Source organism: Stegodyphus dumicola, chromosome 1 (genome assembly GCF_044657685.1).
Source record: "Stegodyphus dumicola isolate Sdum_Otavi_A_Nest chromosome 1, ASM4465768v1".
In the NCBI taxonomy this organism is placed as follows: Eukaryota; Metazoa; Arthropoda; class Arachnida; order Araneae; family Eresidae; genus Stegodyphus; species Stegodyphus dumicola.
In genome coordinates this window covers 119555602-119571583 of record NC_140768.1, presented here as the reverse complement: position 1 = coordinate 119571583, position 15982 = coordinate 119555602, and the positions used below count along the sequence as shown (strand labels likewise).

General features: G+C 33.5%; 1 protein-coding gene across 1 annotated transcript in view; it reads left to right on the top strand.

Moving 5' to 3' along the window:
* The first annotated feature begins 1739 nt into the window (after nucleotides 1–1739).
* LOC118187718 (cationic amino acid transporter 4-like) overlaps nucleotides 1740–15982 on the top strand; it is a 39243-nt gene continuing 25000 nt past the window's right edge. Inside the window, exon 1 of the mRNA XM_035357991.2 lies at nucleotides 1740–2109. Coding sequence (XP_035213882.1) covers nucleotides 2088–2109 — 22 coding nt within the window. The 5' untranslated portion in view covers nucleotides 1740–2087. The remainder of the gene's footprint in view (nucleotides 2110–15982) is intronic.

The following is a 15982-nucleotide window of genomic DNA, read 5'->3' as shown; positions in this document are numbered from 1 at the left end:
TTTTATTATTTTTAGGGATATATTATGTATTTTGTTTTATCAAAATAAAAAAAAATAATGTTTGGTTGATTTTAACACAGCAAAAGTAAAAATAAGATTATATATTTTTCATGTGAAATAAAACTAAGATGATGTTCCAAAGCCTACATAATTGTGAATTGATTTCATAATATTATTTACAAGAAATAATATACTCTGTGTTTAGGCAAATAAAATATAATTTCATAACTTAATATTGATGAAAATATGCATTTACGTATTTTGTGCTACAGAAATAAAAATGTGGTTCTTACTCTGTTTCGAATTTCCGTCTTAGTCCGAATACATGGAATTTTATTCTGAGCTTCATTGCACTGAATTTAAACATGAAGTTATATATATATATATATATATATTTTTTAACAAACATGTATATACGTAAAAAAGCAAATTTAAAGTTAAAATTAAAAAAATGTGCAAACATATAAAAGATTTAATATATATATATATATATATATAAAAAATCTTTGAGTTACATATAATAGTAACAAACTTATTTTAATGAAAAATCTCAAAAAGGTGCAGTTCGTTTTATAGTAAAATACAAGAATAGTTTGCGCACTATAGTGCATTACCTTTTAATATTATGTAAATGGCTAAACATAATATTTAAAAAAAAAGTAAAAACGTAAATAAACAAACAGCAAGTTTAGTCGTTTTGCGCTTGAGAGTAAAGAAGGCGATGCGAATCATTCGAGTTTCAAATAGTTGGAATTTCGGATAACATTTCTTAAAGTGAATTAACAAAAAATGTTAATTAAAAACAAACTTAATATTTCTTGGTTTTGAAGAAAATTTAGCGATCTGAAAAACTGGATTTCCGTATATATGAAATCCGGATAATTTGTGTTTAACAGTATTTGCAATGTAAGAATCACAAAGAGAAGCAATAAAACTTTTAAGTTGCATAATATGAGCAAGATCATCAATTTTTTTACGTCCTAGAGAAAAGAACAAACAGTTCGGATAATTGAAGTGCCGAGTAATTGGAGTCTGGATAATCTGTAGTGAAGGAATCTCAAAGAGAATCATCAGGACATTTAATTGCATAAGTTATACAAATAAACAACAAGGTTAATTTTAGAACAAGCGATCAGGATAATGTGATCCAGATATAGAAGTTTTACAGCATTAGCACTGCCAGAATTTTAAACGAAATCATTGACATAAATTGGAAAATATATAAATAAATAACCAGGGGTTTTGCGGTAACAAAAAGAACAAGCGCACCGGATAATTTGATGCAGATATAGAAGTTTTATAGTATTTAGCGCTGACAAAATTTCAAACAGAATCAATGACATAAATTGAAAAACATGTAAATAAATTAGCAGCGGTTAGTTTTAATTTTCTTGTCTTAATAAAGAGTAAGCAATTCGGATAATTAATGTTTCAAATGACCGCACTCTGCATTGCATTTCAAGAACGGTAAAGAGAATTTGTTAAAACCAAAAATGTCCATTAACCAGTCGCGTGCAAAGAGGAAAACTGTAATAATATCATATGGGAGGACATGAAAAATACCCCCTTACAACCCAACGAAAAGATCGATATTCAGTTCCGCGGCGTCTGAGTTGGCAATGTTACAAATGTACATTACATTACGACTTGGCGAGTTTATGGACATGGTGGCGCCAACTTTCACTTCAACCATGGCGAATTACTCGCTTTTTCGCTAGGAAAGGTTCTTTTTAGTGAGTGAGAGGAAGTGAAAACAACCTTAGGTGTTGATGCTTGTGATGAGGATTTCCCTCTTGAAAGGAAGAACACAGATCCGTGTTAAAATCCGCACTAGGTTTTGATCATATTAGTCAAAATTCGCGTCAAAATAAAGTGTGTAGTGTAATATACTTATTTCTTTGCTATTTTCATGTTAGAATGCATCGTCCATATGGAAGGATACAACAACCCGCATTCGGTGTTTAAGACGCTTTTATTTTTCGCTGTTAACACCTCTTTTTAGCTCAACAGTCGCTCAACGAAAAATATAAAACGCTCAACAGTCGGAAGAAATCCTGTCACTAAAAGGACAGTTCTTAGTTTTGAAGATGGCGAGCTCTGATGGAAAAAGTAGGTACATTCTGAATATATATACATCGCTTTTGTAAGTTAAATGTAAATAATTGTTAAAGGTAAGTTTAGTTCATGAAATATATATGTTAGCGGCAATTTATGAAACTCGAAATTCTACAGAACACTTGGTGTTATAGGCAAAATGTGAAATATCAAAATTACATACTTTCGCTAGGCATTGTATATAATACCTAGGCATTCTATACAATAACAAATGCTATTTAGACAAAGTAAGAGAAGAGGTCATGATAATGTTGTTACTTAAAAGAAGGGCATTTCTCAAAAATACAAATGTTATTTTGAAAAAAGTAAGGAAAGTGCCATTCAAGAAATTTTATTCAAAATACGTAAAAAAAAAAAAAAAAAAAAAAAAGGAATGTTGTACAAAATAAAATTTGTGCCTTTCTTGTTAAAGAAAACAAATATGAAAATGTATGGAATTATAGAAAGAATGTATTAAACGTATAGATTACGTAGCATTGCACTAAATGTACGGACATTCGAGAGGAATCATAGATTTATTTCATAATTTGCCGTTTTATCATTTGGCATTCTACAGAATATAGGAAATTTATGAAATGTTAATTTTTCACATATTGTCGGCCAGTTTTCGACATTGCCTAGATATTCTACAGAATGTTGGTTTTCATACATAACTAGTAATACGTACATTAAATGAGTGTAAAGAGTGTAAAAGGAGAATTTGTAATTTTTCTTTCTAATTGAGTGTTATTTTAAATTTCATAACTCTTAATTTATTTCTAGCACAGATTTTTAAAATAACTAAAAAGGAATCATATTACCCAATTTTAAGAATAGAACGTGATGATGAATTCTGGTATACATGTATGTAAATAGATAGAAAGATTAATATCCTCTACAGGTTTCGGACTCAAATTTCATGCGGGCCCAATGCACAGTCTGAAAAAGGGTGACGGGTCAGAATTTTCTTTTTAAAAATTAAATGAAATTTTTTTAAATAAAACAAAACATTTCTTAAGTAAATTTTGAATTTCTCTTGATAAATATTTATCAAAACATAATAATAAAAATAACATCTAAAAGGGGGAAAAATGATATTTATTTTTCTATCTGAAATCTAATCTGCATTTCAGTCTTTCTACCTGCCAGACATTTTTATTGGATACCCTTTATAATTCAAACCTGTTGACAGCTAAACATTAAATTTTCAGACTCCCAAACATGCGTCGAGCGTCTTCCAGCTACATCTCAGAGACATGCCGAAAGACAAACTGACTGGTAGAGTATAGCCGAGAATGCCGCGAAAAGTGCGGCGTGTCCGCCTCAGAGGAAAAGTTTCAAAACGGCGCATCACATGAAACTAGCCTAAGAAGCAGGTCTGAACTCGGGGGGGGGGGTAACCGAAACATCGCTGTGTGAGAAACAACAAGGCACTGTAAAGGAAATAATCAAAACAAGAAAATACATTGTAATACGATCTTAACGTGATAGATAAGTACTGCGAAAATTCAAAGCAAAATAGTACAGTAGTAAAACGGAGAAATAAATACAAGTGAATTACATGTGCAAATCAGAGAGAGCTAATAATCAGGTGAGAAAGTTAGAGTCACGGGCCGCCAAGGGGCGAATATTCCTATCCTCATCCACCATGCCGAAAGGAGGAAGAAAATATCTTATATACTCCGCACTTTAAAGAGCGACAGTGGATTAGAAGATCCAGTCGCCAAAACCTGGTGGTGATAAATTACTGTCCACCACACCTCTTTTATTTCGTGTGCCTTTTTAGAGTTATTTAGAGTTTTTTTCAAGAAACTGAAGAGATCCGCAGTGCCTATGGCGGGGTTTGAACTCCAGACCTCCCGCATACGCGTCGAGCATGCTCCAGTTACACCAAGAAAGCATGAGGAAAGGAGGGAGAAAATACTTTATAATGTATTTCAAATAATTTTAACATGTTTAATTATTAATTAAATAACTTACATTAACTAAAACTAATAATAAGAAATTCTAAAAGCTCTCTCAGTTTTCAGAGAAAATTTTTCACGCAGGACAAAACTTGTGAATAAATAATGACAACCTAGTCTCTTTCTCTTATTTATTAAATTTTAATTATCGACGTATAAATAAATCACGACGTATAATTATCTTCATCATGGTCTATAGATGATCAGAGGTGAATTGGATTCTTTTCTTATTAATTTTGAAGTGTGAAAAGTAGTTGTTCACATGTAAATATATTTTCAAACAGAGCGATAATTCTTAATGCAAGTATTCGTAACTGAACCTTTTTGTTTTTTGACAAGTATGAATAAAAATAATAAAATCTGTATCTTCAATTCTAATAAAATAATCAATCAATAAAATCTGTATCATCTTGTATTGCATTGAAAATTACGTAATTAGCTCTATTTATAAATTTCTGGTGAATTATTCATGTTCGTTTCCTAATGGTAATTAAAATGATGTAAACTCGGACTTCAGGTAACTAAAATCTCGAAATGTTTCCAACAAATGTATAGCTGAAATGTATTCTCGAGCCGCATTAAATAGCTTCGGAAGCTGAATGCACCAGTTTGAGAGCATTGTTCTATAGAATAAATGTATCGAATTGTTGTAAACTTTGTATATAATTAGGTAAATTTCCAGAAATTTGTGTTTAATTTGTTAGAGGTATTATTCTTTGTTCATCGATTTAAATTCTTGAAATTTAATTCCCAAATGGAGATGAGTTGTGTAAACGTGTAATTTAACAACATAACTGTTCATTTTGAATGTCACCGTGAGACTGAAAAAATGTAAAACAATAAGCTTTCATTATTTCTGAGTTAACATAGAAGTTACAATATAGGCAAGGATACAATAACACCGGTGAGCGGAAAATGCTCTAGAATGCTGTGCCAAGGAAATTTCTAGAATGAAGTAACTCCAAGATTGGATATGTATTTAACTAATAAAAAGTAATTAATATTCTAACTGATATTTTAATAAATTAATTAAAAACTGGAAATTTGGTTATAAATTTATAATACAGGTATTCCTCCTGTAACACAGTAGATAGAGTTGTTTTGTAACTATATTGTGTGGAACAGTCTTATACGAGATTAACGGCCAACACAAAATAGAGGTTGCGTTCCGAAAACTTAAAAATACAAAAGTACTTTTTTAATGATTCTCACTGCTGCTTTTTTGCGACCTCGGATGCCTTTTCTCTTTTTAACAAACAATTTAAAACTTGTATTTTCATCTCAAGAAATAAATTCCCCTTTAAAATTTGTTTTCTTACTTTCAGACGCATTTGAGACAAAAATATACTTTCTCAATAATAAATCCTACAAAGCTAATTAGTAACACATACCCACATTTTTTTAAAAAATGTTCCTTCCAAAATCACAGTTACGCGATTTATGCAATCTATCAACTTAACGCTTGGAGCGCAAGCGACATATTGTGCAAATGACACGACTCAGTTTTCAAAGAATTTCGAAGTGAGAGAAGGCAGGTATTCCTGGAATTTATTTTATTTTTTATATGTGTAAATAAATATAGGCTGTTATTGCCTACTACACACGATAGCATAGCACGTAACTTAATTTTGTAAATGCTTAAAATTAAAATCGTGTTATCGAAATATGTGCCTTACTCTTAAGTGCTATGAGAGGGTTTATGCATATTCATTAACCCGCTAGATTGAAACCGTGTTGTGCTATACGACGGTATCCGTCATTTTGTAATTGTGTAACAGCGAAATCGTGTTGTGGGAAACCATGTTATAAAGACGGATAACTGTAATAAGTATTGTAATTGATAGTCAAATGTTTAACAAAATTCTGTGATATTAGCAATTATAGAAGGAAAAAAAAATAGCTAGAAAAAACATCACTATATTACTTTAGAATAGATACTTCAATGACATTTCTTATCGCTCTCCCAAATCACGGCTCATAAAGATGGTAACTACTGCTGCGAGAAAAAAGGCATTTTGCTGAATTTCCGTAATTTCTTCTGTTACTATCGTAAATTAGGGAAGGGTGCCTAATTTATAGTATATTCGTAATTGATAAGAAATGTTCTGTTCTGGAAAAGTTCCAGTGCAAAGGAGAGTGAAAACATCACCTGAATATTGCAATAATAATTTGTTGAGCTTTTAAATTCATATTACGACATTCGTTTATACAATAAACGCCGTCTAATATGATTGCTGTTAATGTTGTTATTCGATATTGTTATAGATTTACCGAAGTCTCGCCAATTGGTGTACGAAAACATTTAAATTACATGATTTATTGTGATCAACAGTTCGGTTAATGTTATCAAAATGTTCTAAGATAAATTTTCCGGACTGAAGTAAATTCTCGAAATAAGGCGAAAACAAGTTTTAAAAATTTACAAAATGATTGAAAAATGTCACCGAATAAGGGATTAAGTCAGCAAACTGCTTGGTTTTTAATTTAGTCAATCAATAAAATTATGCTAAAAAAAGTAGCCTCTTGCTTTGTTTGGCGCAGATTTTTAATAACTATTAATTTCTAGAACAATCAGACACGGTTCTGTCTTTAGACAGAAGAAGATGGTAGAAGAGATCTGCCAGGGTCTTTCTGAAATAAATAATAAAACATAGAGTAATAAATTTTCTGAGGAACTTAAAGATAAAATCGTCGAATTCCGTATAAATGGGAATATGAAGAACGCCGAGTATTAAATCAGGGGGTACAGCATCGTTCAAACATTTGACATAGCTTATAAATGAAATTTTTCATATGTTTGCTTGCAATCCACTAGTGACGACTTTTTCGTAGTTAAAATGCTGTAAAAATTAATATTTATATGTTTCTAGTTGTGTTAATAATCATCGAGTTACAAATTCATTGCTGTTTTGAAGGGCATTTTCCCCTGATCATTCCTTTATTCAAACGTTATCACATTAAGCGGCGCTCATTATGGTATAAAACCGTACTTTTTAAACGAAAGCACATCAGTTATCTATGGCTGGGATTCCCAATTTTTTTTTATGCATCGCAATTATAATATAAATGATAGCAGGTAAATTACTTTGTAGAGACATTATGCAGTTTTTGGAAGTAGGCAAGATGAAAAATTAGCAACCGCATTCGCCGGGAATCGAATCACGGACCTCTGGAATACCGGCCCAGTGTGCAGAACACCACTACACTACGAAGGTAGAGAACCGCTCAACTGCGGGACATCTTAAATTCTTGCAGTCTATATAGATATCTTAAATTATCTTGAATTCTTGCAGATATTGTTGAATTCTTGAGATATCTTAAATTCTTGCAGTCTATTATCTTGTAGTCTATATATATTATACATTATATAATATAGACTGCAGAGACATTAAGTATTTTATTTATTTATTTATTTATTTATTTTTTAAAGCAGGCAAGATGAAAAATGAGCAAACGCCTTCGCCGGGCATCGAACCTCGGACCTCCGGAATACTGGCCCAACGTGCAGTACCGTTACACCACGAAGGCAGGAGAAATACCTTGTAACTTAAAAATAATCATTGAGACTAAGAAGAAAAAAAAATTTTTTTGAAATATTTGAGAAAAGTCGTTTATAAATTTATCTTTTATTATTTTTCGTATTATTATTATTTTAAGTTTTAATAGACTGTAATAGCCCAGAATTTAAATGAAGATAATGGCGGCTTCGTTTTATGCACTGATGCAATTTTTTGAATATTTGGTATAAAATTCTTAACTGAAATCAAAACGTTCGGAAATATTCAGCCTGTTTCTGGTTTCCCCAAGTAAATTTTCACTTGACTAAAAGCCTCCTTCTACTAAGAAAGTAGAAAATTCAGTAGTGTTGTTCGAAAAGAACTTTTATTTGGGAATATTTCCCTCGGATGACATTTAAATTCCAAAATTTATCGTAGACGCGTGTTTTGAATGAAACATGTGCTTGTGCAACCTCCTCCCATGCAACCAACCCTTCTTACATTGTAATATCAATTTAAGATATGTCGCAGTTGAGCGGTTCTCTGAGTCATGCTGGCACATTCAAATTTTCAATGTCTTGAAACATTAAATTGCGAACATTAAAAATCTTCTTTTAAATTTTGCAAGTGCCTTATATATAACAATATATCTACTGAGGAAATATAGTATTTTTCAGTAATGGACTATTGCATTAAGTATCAAAACAATGGAATTCGTTTTGATTTATTGTCGGTATGAACAAGTAAATTTTTAAATGAAATCTAAAGGTAATTAATTGTTCTAACTTTGATGGAATTGATGTTTCTTCCTTGCAGTAGGTTTTGCATGGTGTTAAATAATGAATATATATCAGCCAGTGCCGTGCCTACATATTTTTTCACCTGAGGCAAAGCGGTAAATGTGCGCCCCTATATACAATGCAAGATTATTTATTTACCTATTTGTATGTGTGTGTGTGTGTGTGTGTGTGTGTGGAAAAGAATAAAATAATACTAAATGATGTTTGAAAACATAACATTATACAAACACGCGCAATATATATATATATATATATATATATATATATATATAATTTATCAAGCAAAGCAGTAATAACAATTTTTAAAAAACCAATTTTGGTCTAGAAAACATCTTGCGCAATATGCTGCAAAATAAGTAAAATATAAAAATTGTAGTAAGCTCGCCTAAAAGTTACCAAGAGCTGCTGCTCCAAAAGGTTTAACACGTTTTCAAAAAATTAATACACATGAAAATCAAATCATTAGACATGTAAAACATTAATAAAATTAAAAAACAGAAAAAGTTAAAAAGTAAGCGGAAAATGGTAAATTAGCCCAATTCGACTTCCAAACAGGCTTTTCAAGGGAAATTTCATTTATTTGAACGTCGAATCAAGCTAACCCCATTACGCGTTTCGCCGAAACAGACAATTAAAACTTTTTCGCTAAATTTTTTTTTTAAATTAGACAAAGTGTCTTGGAAATTTTAATAGTCTCAATTCTCTGTTCCAATTTCCCGACGCGTCCGCACAGAATGACACATTAAGGTGTTAAAATATGTTAATCAAAACCTAAACTTCCTAAATCTAGACTAAAATTAAAATTAAAATCAAAAACGAAAATAAATAGCGATGAGCTATTAGTCCTAAAAATACAAAAACATACGGGCTGGGCCTGCAAGCTTAAAGATTAACAATTTAATTTTTAAATAATAGATTTTTGAAAACTGTAATGAAAACCTGTAATTAATATAAAATAAAACAAAAATTAAGAAGAGAACAAACTCAGTGGGTCTTGCTAAGACCAAGAAAAAGTTGTAACAAAAGAAACAAAAACTGACCTTTGGCGATGCAAAGCTGTCCCTCTTAGAACTTGTTGAAAAATGGTTGCTATACTTCTAGTGTCTTCATTTGGATGACGTACGTAGGGGGGACGCGTCGGTTCAAATAAATGAAATTTCCCTTGAAAAGCCTGTTTGGAAGTCGAATTGGGCTAATTTACCATTTTCCGCTTACTTTTTAACTTTTTCTGTTTTTTAATTTTATTAATGTTTTACATGTCTAATGATTTGATTTTCATGTGTATTAATTTTTTGAAAACGTGTTAAACCTTTTGGAGCAGCAGCTCTTGGTAACTTTTAGGCGAGCTTACTACAATTTATATATATATATATATATATATATATATATATATATATATATATATATTTATATATATATATATATATATATATAAACATATTAAAATTTAAATTTATTTAATTTATTTAATTAAATTCAATTTATTCTTATGAAACATATATATATATATATATATATATATATATATAATGCTCATTAAAGACAACTATTTCAGGTGAAAATTCAATAACTTTTACAGTAATATTTAATTATAACTTTGTATATTCCACGAAGTGAAACATATATAATGATTAACAATTTGAAATAGAAAACATCAAAAATATGCTTTTTGAAAAGTGGCAAATAATATTAAGTAGTATTATAAGGTGTTTCTCCCACTTTCCCAGCGTCTTTCGTGGTGTACGGTAGCACGCTGGGGCGGTATTCCAGAGGTCCGTGGTTCGATTCCCGGCGAAGGCGGTTGCTAATTTTTCATCTCGATGGCTTCCAAAAAATTCTAATATCTCTACGGTATAAATAAAACATCTGTTCAAAAAATTTAATGAAGCAAAATCATCGATAATTTTTTCAAAATCTATTTGATTATTTAACTAATGTTCTATAGAGAGAATGGCCATGTTTGAAAGTTTTTCTTGGCCTAGTGAAGATCTCATATAGTTCTTTATTATCTAAAGTTTGATAAATTTTCTTTAGCCATTAGCTACAGTAAATGGTAACGTTAAAAAAATTCTTAACGCTGCTTCCAATTTCGGATAGGACTGAACTAAATTATAATCGTGAATTATTTTTAAAAGTTCTAAGCTTGGAGCTGCTTTTGTGTCCGGAATTATTGAAATAGCAGGGTTTTTAAAACTAGATATTTCTGACTGAATTTCTTCAGCTTTCATATCATTCGGATATTTAAGTGCTAAGTTATAAGCTGCTGCATTTAAATTGTAGAGATATTAGGTTAACTGGAAACAGGAGAGGTGAAAAATAAGCAACGCCTTCGCCGGGAATCGAACCACGGACCACGGAACCACGGAATACGCGCCCAGCATGCAGACCACTAAACTAAGAAGGCATGCTAAGAAGGCGAGAGAAATACATTATAATTTCTTTGGCAAATAATCGCTTGCACGCTTTTGCACAATCCAGCCATATTGGCCCCGTTATCATAAACTTGTCCTCGAACATTTTGAATGTCGAGGCAATCCTTTTCTAACTTCTAAATAATTTCATTTGCTAAACCACTACCAGTTTTCTCTTTTGTTTCTATAAAATCTATAAAGCTTTCATCAAAAATGGAATCGTCTTTTTATGTACACGTATCTAATAATCTGACACAGTTGCTCATGATACGAAACATCTGATGTACAATCAAATATCAAAGAAAAATACTTAGCTTTTTTGATCCTAGAACGAATTTCAAATCAAACATGATTACCTAAGAGTAACAAAAATTTATCTTGTACTTTAATTTAGACAGATAAGAAACGGATTCCTTTCTGTGATTAGCTATATGATAGGCAATATTTATATCATAATAACTTATTAATTCAATTGAATTTAGGAACATTCCTGCACTTGAACTGCCAATAGTTTCATGCGTAAGAGGTAAATTGTGTTTTGCACAAACTGTGATACTGTGATTCTGTTACTTAGGCTGGTCTCAGCGCGAACTTCATCGCGCTCTTACCAGCATCTCAGGTGCCCCTTAGCGGGGATTCCACGCGTACGAGACCTTTATTTGGATTGCCACTAATGGGTGAACCAGATGGAGTTTTGCACAAAACAAAATGATGTCTAATATAACGCGCAAGATATGTCGCCGCTATTCTTTTTCTGATTCTACTGCTTTATACAAGGAATCATCCACCTATGAAACCACCTCCTTTAATTTTTTTTTCAATGCATTTCCATTGAAGATAAGCATCACAACGAAACATAGATAAAACAAATGTAGAACAAATGATAAAATCAAACATCTCATGTATTTTAACGTGACTGTGGAGAAATATATCTCAAAGAACCAGGTTCCACAATGTCACAATTGCCAGAAATGGCACCATTCTTCTGAGAATTGTCATGTCGCACCCAGGTGCGTTAAATGTGCCGGTTTCCATAAAACTGGCAATTGTGACAAACCTGGAAAAATTGAAAATCCTGTATGTGTTAACTGCCTTGGGCCACACGTAGCTTTATATAGGGGGTGCCCTAGGTTTCCCACCTACAAGAAAGCCAATAAACCAGCAAACATCAAGCCAGGAGTCAGTTATGCACAGGCAACTAAAATTGTAACTAACTCCAGCAATGCCTCTGCTACAAGTGTTGCGGATGCAGGTCATGTAAGTGTGCAAAGTTCTAAGAAAACTGTTATGTCTATGCATACTAATAAGGATAGTAGCACTCCTAATTATACTAAAACTCAAAAATTTAACTCTGAAAATCTCAGCCTTGTCAAAAAAAAATACTTCTAATGATATTTTTGAACTAATGAATGTTATGAAGGAAATTGAAACTATTTTTGGCTGCAATATTAGTAAAATTATCAATATCTACAAAAGAAAACTGTCAGAGCTCAGAAAGTGTAAAAACATTTTAGATAGAATTCAAGTTTTACATTTAATTCTGGAAGAAATCCACGGGTTAGCAAATAACGTGTAATTATGGTTAATGGACTTGTAATTGTCGCATGGAACGCAAATGGATTACTCCACAAACTTGATGAATTACGTATTTTTGTAAATGAGCATTGTCCTAATATTCTACTCCTACAAGAATACAAGCTTAGTCCACATGCTACATTCCAGATTGCCAATTATTGTTTATACAGACTCGACCAAGAGAGGACAAGCAGACATCCAGGAGGAGGACTTATTATCCTCATCAAGCGCTCCATCATCCATCACCACACAACACAGCCACAGCTTTTAGGCCTCGAGGACATAGCTATCACAGTCACCACACTCACTTCACACCCACTAACAGTTATCTCCGCCTATGTACCAGGCAACAAAAGATCCCAAGCAAATATTGCGCAGGAATTTGAGGCGCTATTCCAACTCAACAGAAAAATAATAATAGGCGGAGACTTCAACGCACACCATCGCGCTTGGAACTGCAATCGCTCAAACTACCTAGGCACTGTAATTCACCGTTTTGCCACTGAGGCAGGTATTACCATTGCAGCTCCAGACACCCCAACACGCTACAACGGCAGATCAGCCAATGTTTTGGACTTTTTGCTCCTTAAAGGCCGCCACTCCAGATCCATTCAAACCCTCAACGAGTTATCCTCTGACCATAACCCGGTCATGATACAGTTGGGGACCTCTGTCTGTAGCACACCAACAAAAAGGCCTTCATCACTAACTGGGCAGGATATGCCAAAGCCTTAAACAACACTACACTACACATTCCAACAGCCCTCACGGGTGATGAGTTAGACGCATTGGTCAACAACTTCACCTCTGACCTAACAACTGCCCTGGGTGCCAACAGCACTCCTGTCTCTCACAGGCAAAAAAGGCTACTGATCCTGAACTAAGGAAACTCATCCTGGAGAGAAATGCTGCCCGAAAGGTGTGGCAAAGGTACCGGTTCCCTGCTGACAAGACCACACTCAACAGACTCAACCACCTCGTCAGGACTCATACTCACCAACACACACAACCCGACTGGCCCAACTACCTCACTTCCCTTTCAGCAGATAACAGCTCTGTCTGGAAGGCAACTGCTAAGCTTAAGAGATGCCACACCAATATTCCGCCCTTAAACGGCCAACAGAAAATTGCCCTCACCGAAATTGAGAAAGCTGAGTCACTAGCGGATCACTATGCTTCTCAATTCTGCACAAACAACATTTCTCACCCTCAAACAGAACACCTGGTTAACACCACACTAACAGAATTCCTCTCAAAACCACACACGAACAACATTACTCCTGTCAAACCTTCAGAGGTCTACGGCTACATAGAGAAACTTCTCATCAAAAAAAGCCCAGGAATAGACAAGATTTCAAATAAAATGATCAAGTGCATGGGGGTCCTCATGTTGCTAAAACTGGTTTCCATCATAAATGATATGCTTCGACTGGGACACTATTCCACGCCCTGGAAAACGGCCATCATCATTCCTGTACCCAAACCTGGCAAGCCACCAGGAGAGCCAGCCTCCTACCGGCCTATTAGCCTCCTGTCCTCGCTCAGCAAGGTAGCTGAGCACATCATCATGCAAAGAATCCTTGGCTACACGGACCTGCATAATATCATCATTCGTCTGGGATTAGAAAGAAACACTCATCGGTCCACCAACTGTACCGAGTTACAGAATTCATCTCCCAAGGACTACAGGAACACCAGACTACAGGTGCCATCTTCCTCGATGTAGCTAAAGCCTTTGATCGTGTTTGGCTGGAGGGCCTCATGTACAAAATTATCTCTCTGGGTTTTCCAGAATACATCACAGCCATCACCTACTTCTATCTTAAGGATAGACACTTTATCGTTCGTGTTAACAACACATACTCAACCCCACGGGCTATCAGGGCCGATGTCCCGCAAGGGAGCCTCCTTGGGCCCATACCCATATACTATAATATCTACACGAACGATATCCCACAATCATCACACACCACCCTGGTAATGTACGCCGACGACACGGCAATTCTCTCAAAAAATGCATCTTCTGGTCCAGTTATACAAGCAAGATGTAATAGAAGAGATGTAGAAAGTCCTCTACATCTCTTCTATTAGCCAGGTAGTCTTATTACGCTTTGTAGTATTCAAATAAACCAAACCAAAGCAAACCAAAACACGTATCCTAAATATCATTATTAAAAAATTACCAGTATGAAATTCACCCTTCTTTATGTAATATTCTCATAACAAAGAATTGAAAATCTTTAAAAATTGGGAGGTGTAAATTTTTTATAAATATTAATTTACTGGAAGACATACTGTTATTGTAAAACAAACATCCATTATGTTCTTAGGTAAAACTGCTGAGGACTTTGTGGGCAATATTACTTCACAGGTTATTGTGTGCACAGAGGAAGAAATAGGATATTGTGTGCACGGAGGAGTCAAGACTATCAAACTTGGTAGCACTGCGTGAACAGTGCTACCGAGCTTTGATAGTCCGAGGGATGTGGCACTTTGTTATACCTTGACAGTGGTTTAGTGGTACACGATAGTTTCGCACAAATCGAAAAGTAAGGATGTTTCCGCACAAAGGAAATTCATTTTTGGATGGGTGATAGCAGTTAGTGTAATTAAGTGGCATTTCCACACCTCTTGGTTGCAATAATCACATCTTAGTTGCAATCAATCTTGGTTATCCTTCGAATAGCTTGCAACAGCTTTATTAATTTGCTTTATAAAATTCTAAGCTACTGCACTGCACAAATATAGATTTTATAAAATGATAAATGGTGTAAAGAATGATAAATAGCATAAGATAACTTTAAAAGGTCAAAATATGATAAAAATGTAGCACACTTTAAAGCTCAGTTTCTTTTTAATTAACTGATATAAACGTGAAAATTTGTATACTTCTTTTGATGTCCTTGAGAGTAAATTTGCTCTTTTTATTTATGTTCCAAATAATGATATATTTTAAATAAAATGTATTTTTTTTGTCATCCACGTAATATTGTAACATGTTTTAAGCTCAGCATTATTGATAAACATATCACTATTTTTAGTTTTTCCTTTTTCTTTTCTTTTCTTCTTTCTTACTTTTTCCCCCAAAAGAATTTCCAGTTAAAAAGACGCTAAAAATAATAGTATACTTTCTTAAGTCTCCATTACCGACTATTTTGTAACATAAAATTAATTTCTAAAACTTTTAAGGGAGAGCCATATTGCTTGCTCATTTTAAACTCATTTAGGTTTTATATAACTGAAATATAACCACTTTGGGCCACTTGTCTCTGATAAAAGGAGGAGACATTGAGTAGTGGTCTTTTAATTTTAAAACAGTTTCAAGACATGAAATTGCGTAATTAATTTATTAATTGGTATAGCAATTTCCATATTTTTAAAGTCTGGACTTTAAACTTGGACTTGCAGTTTGTAAATGGACTTGCAGTTTGTAAATTTCACGTACTGGTGAATTTGGATCACTTAGTTGTTTTAACTGTTCAAAATATGAAGCGGAGTTGGTTACGTAGAGTAAGGCTGTAGAGTCATTAGGATTTTTTAGAGGCAGAAAAGATGAAAAATAGCAAATGCCTTCGCCGGGAATCGAACCACGGACCTCTGGAATACCGGCCCAGCGTGTAGAACTACTACACCACGAAGGA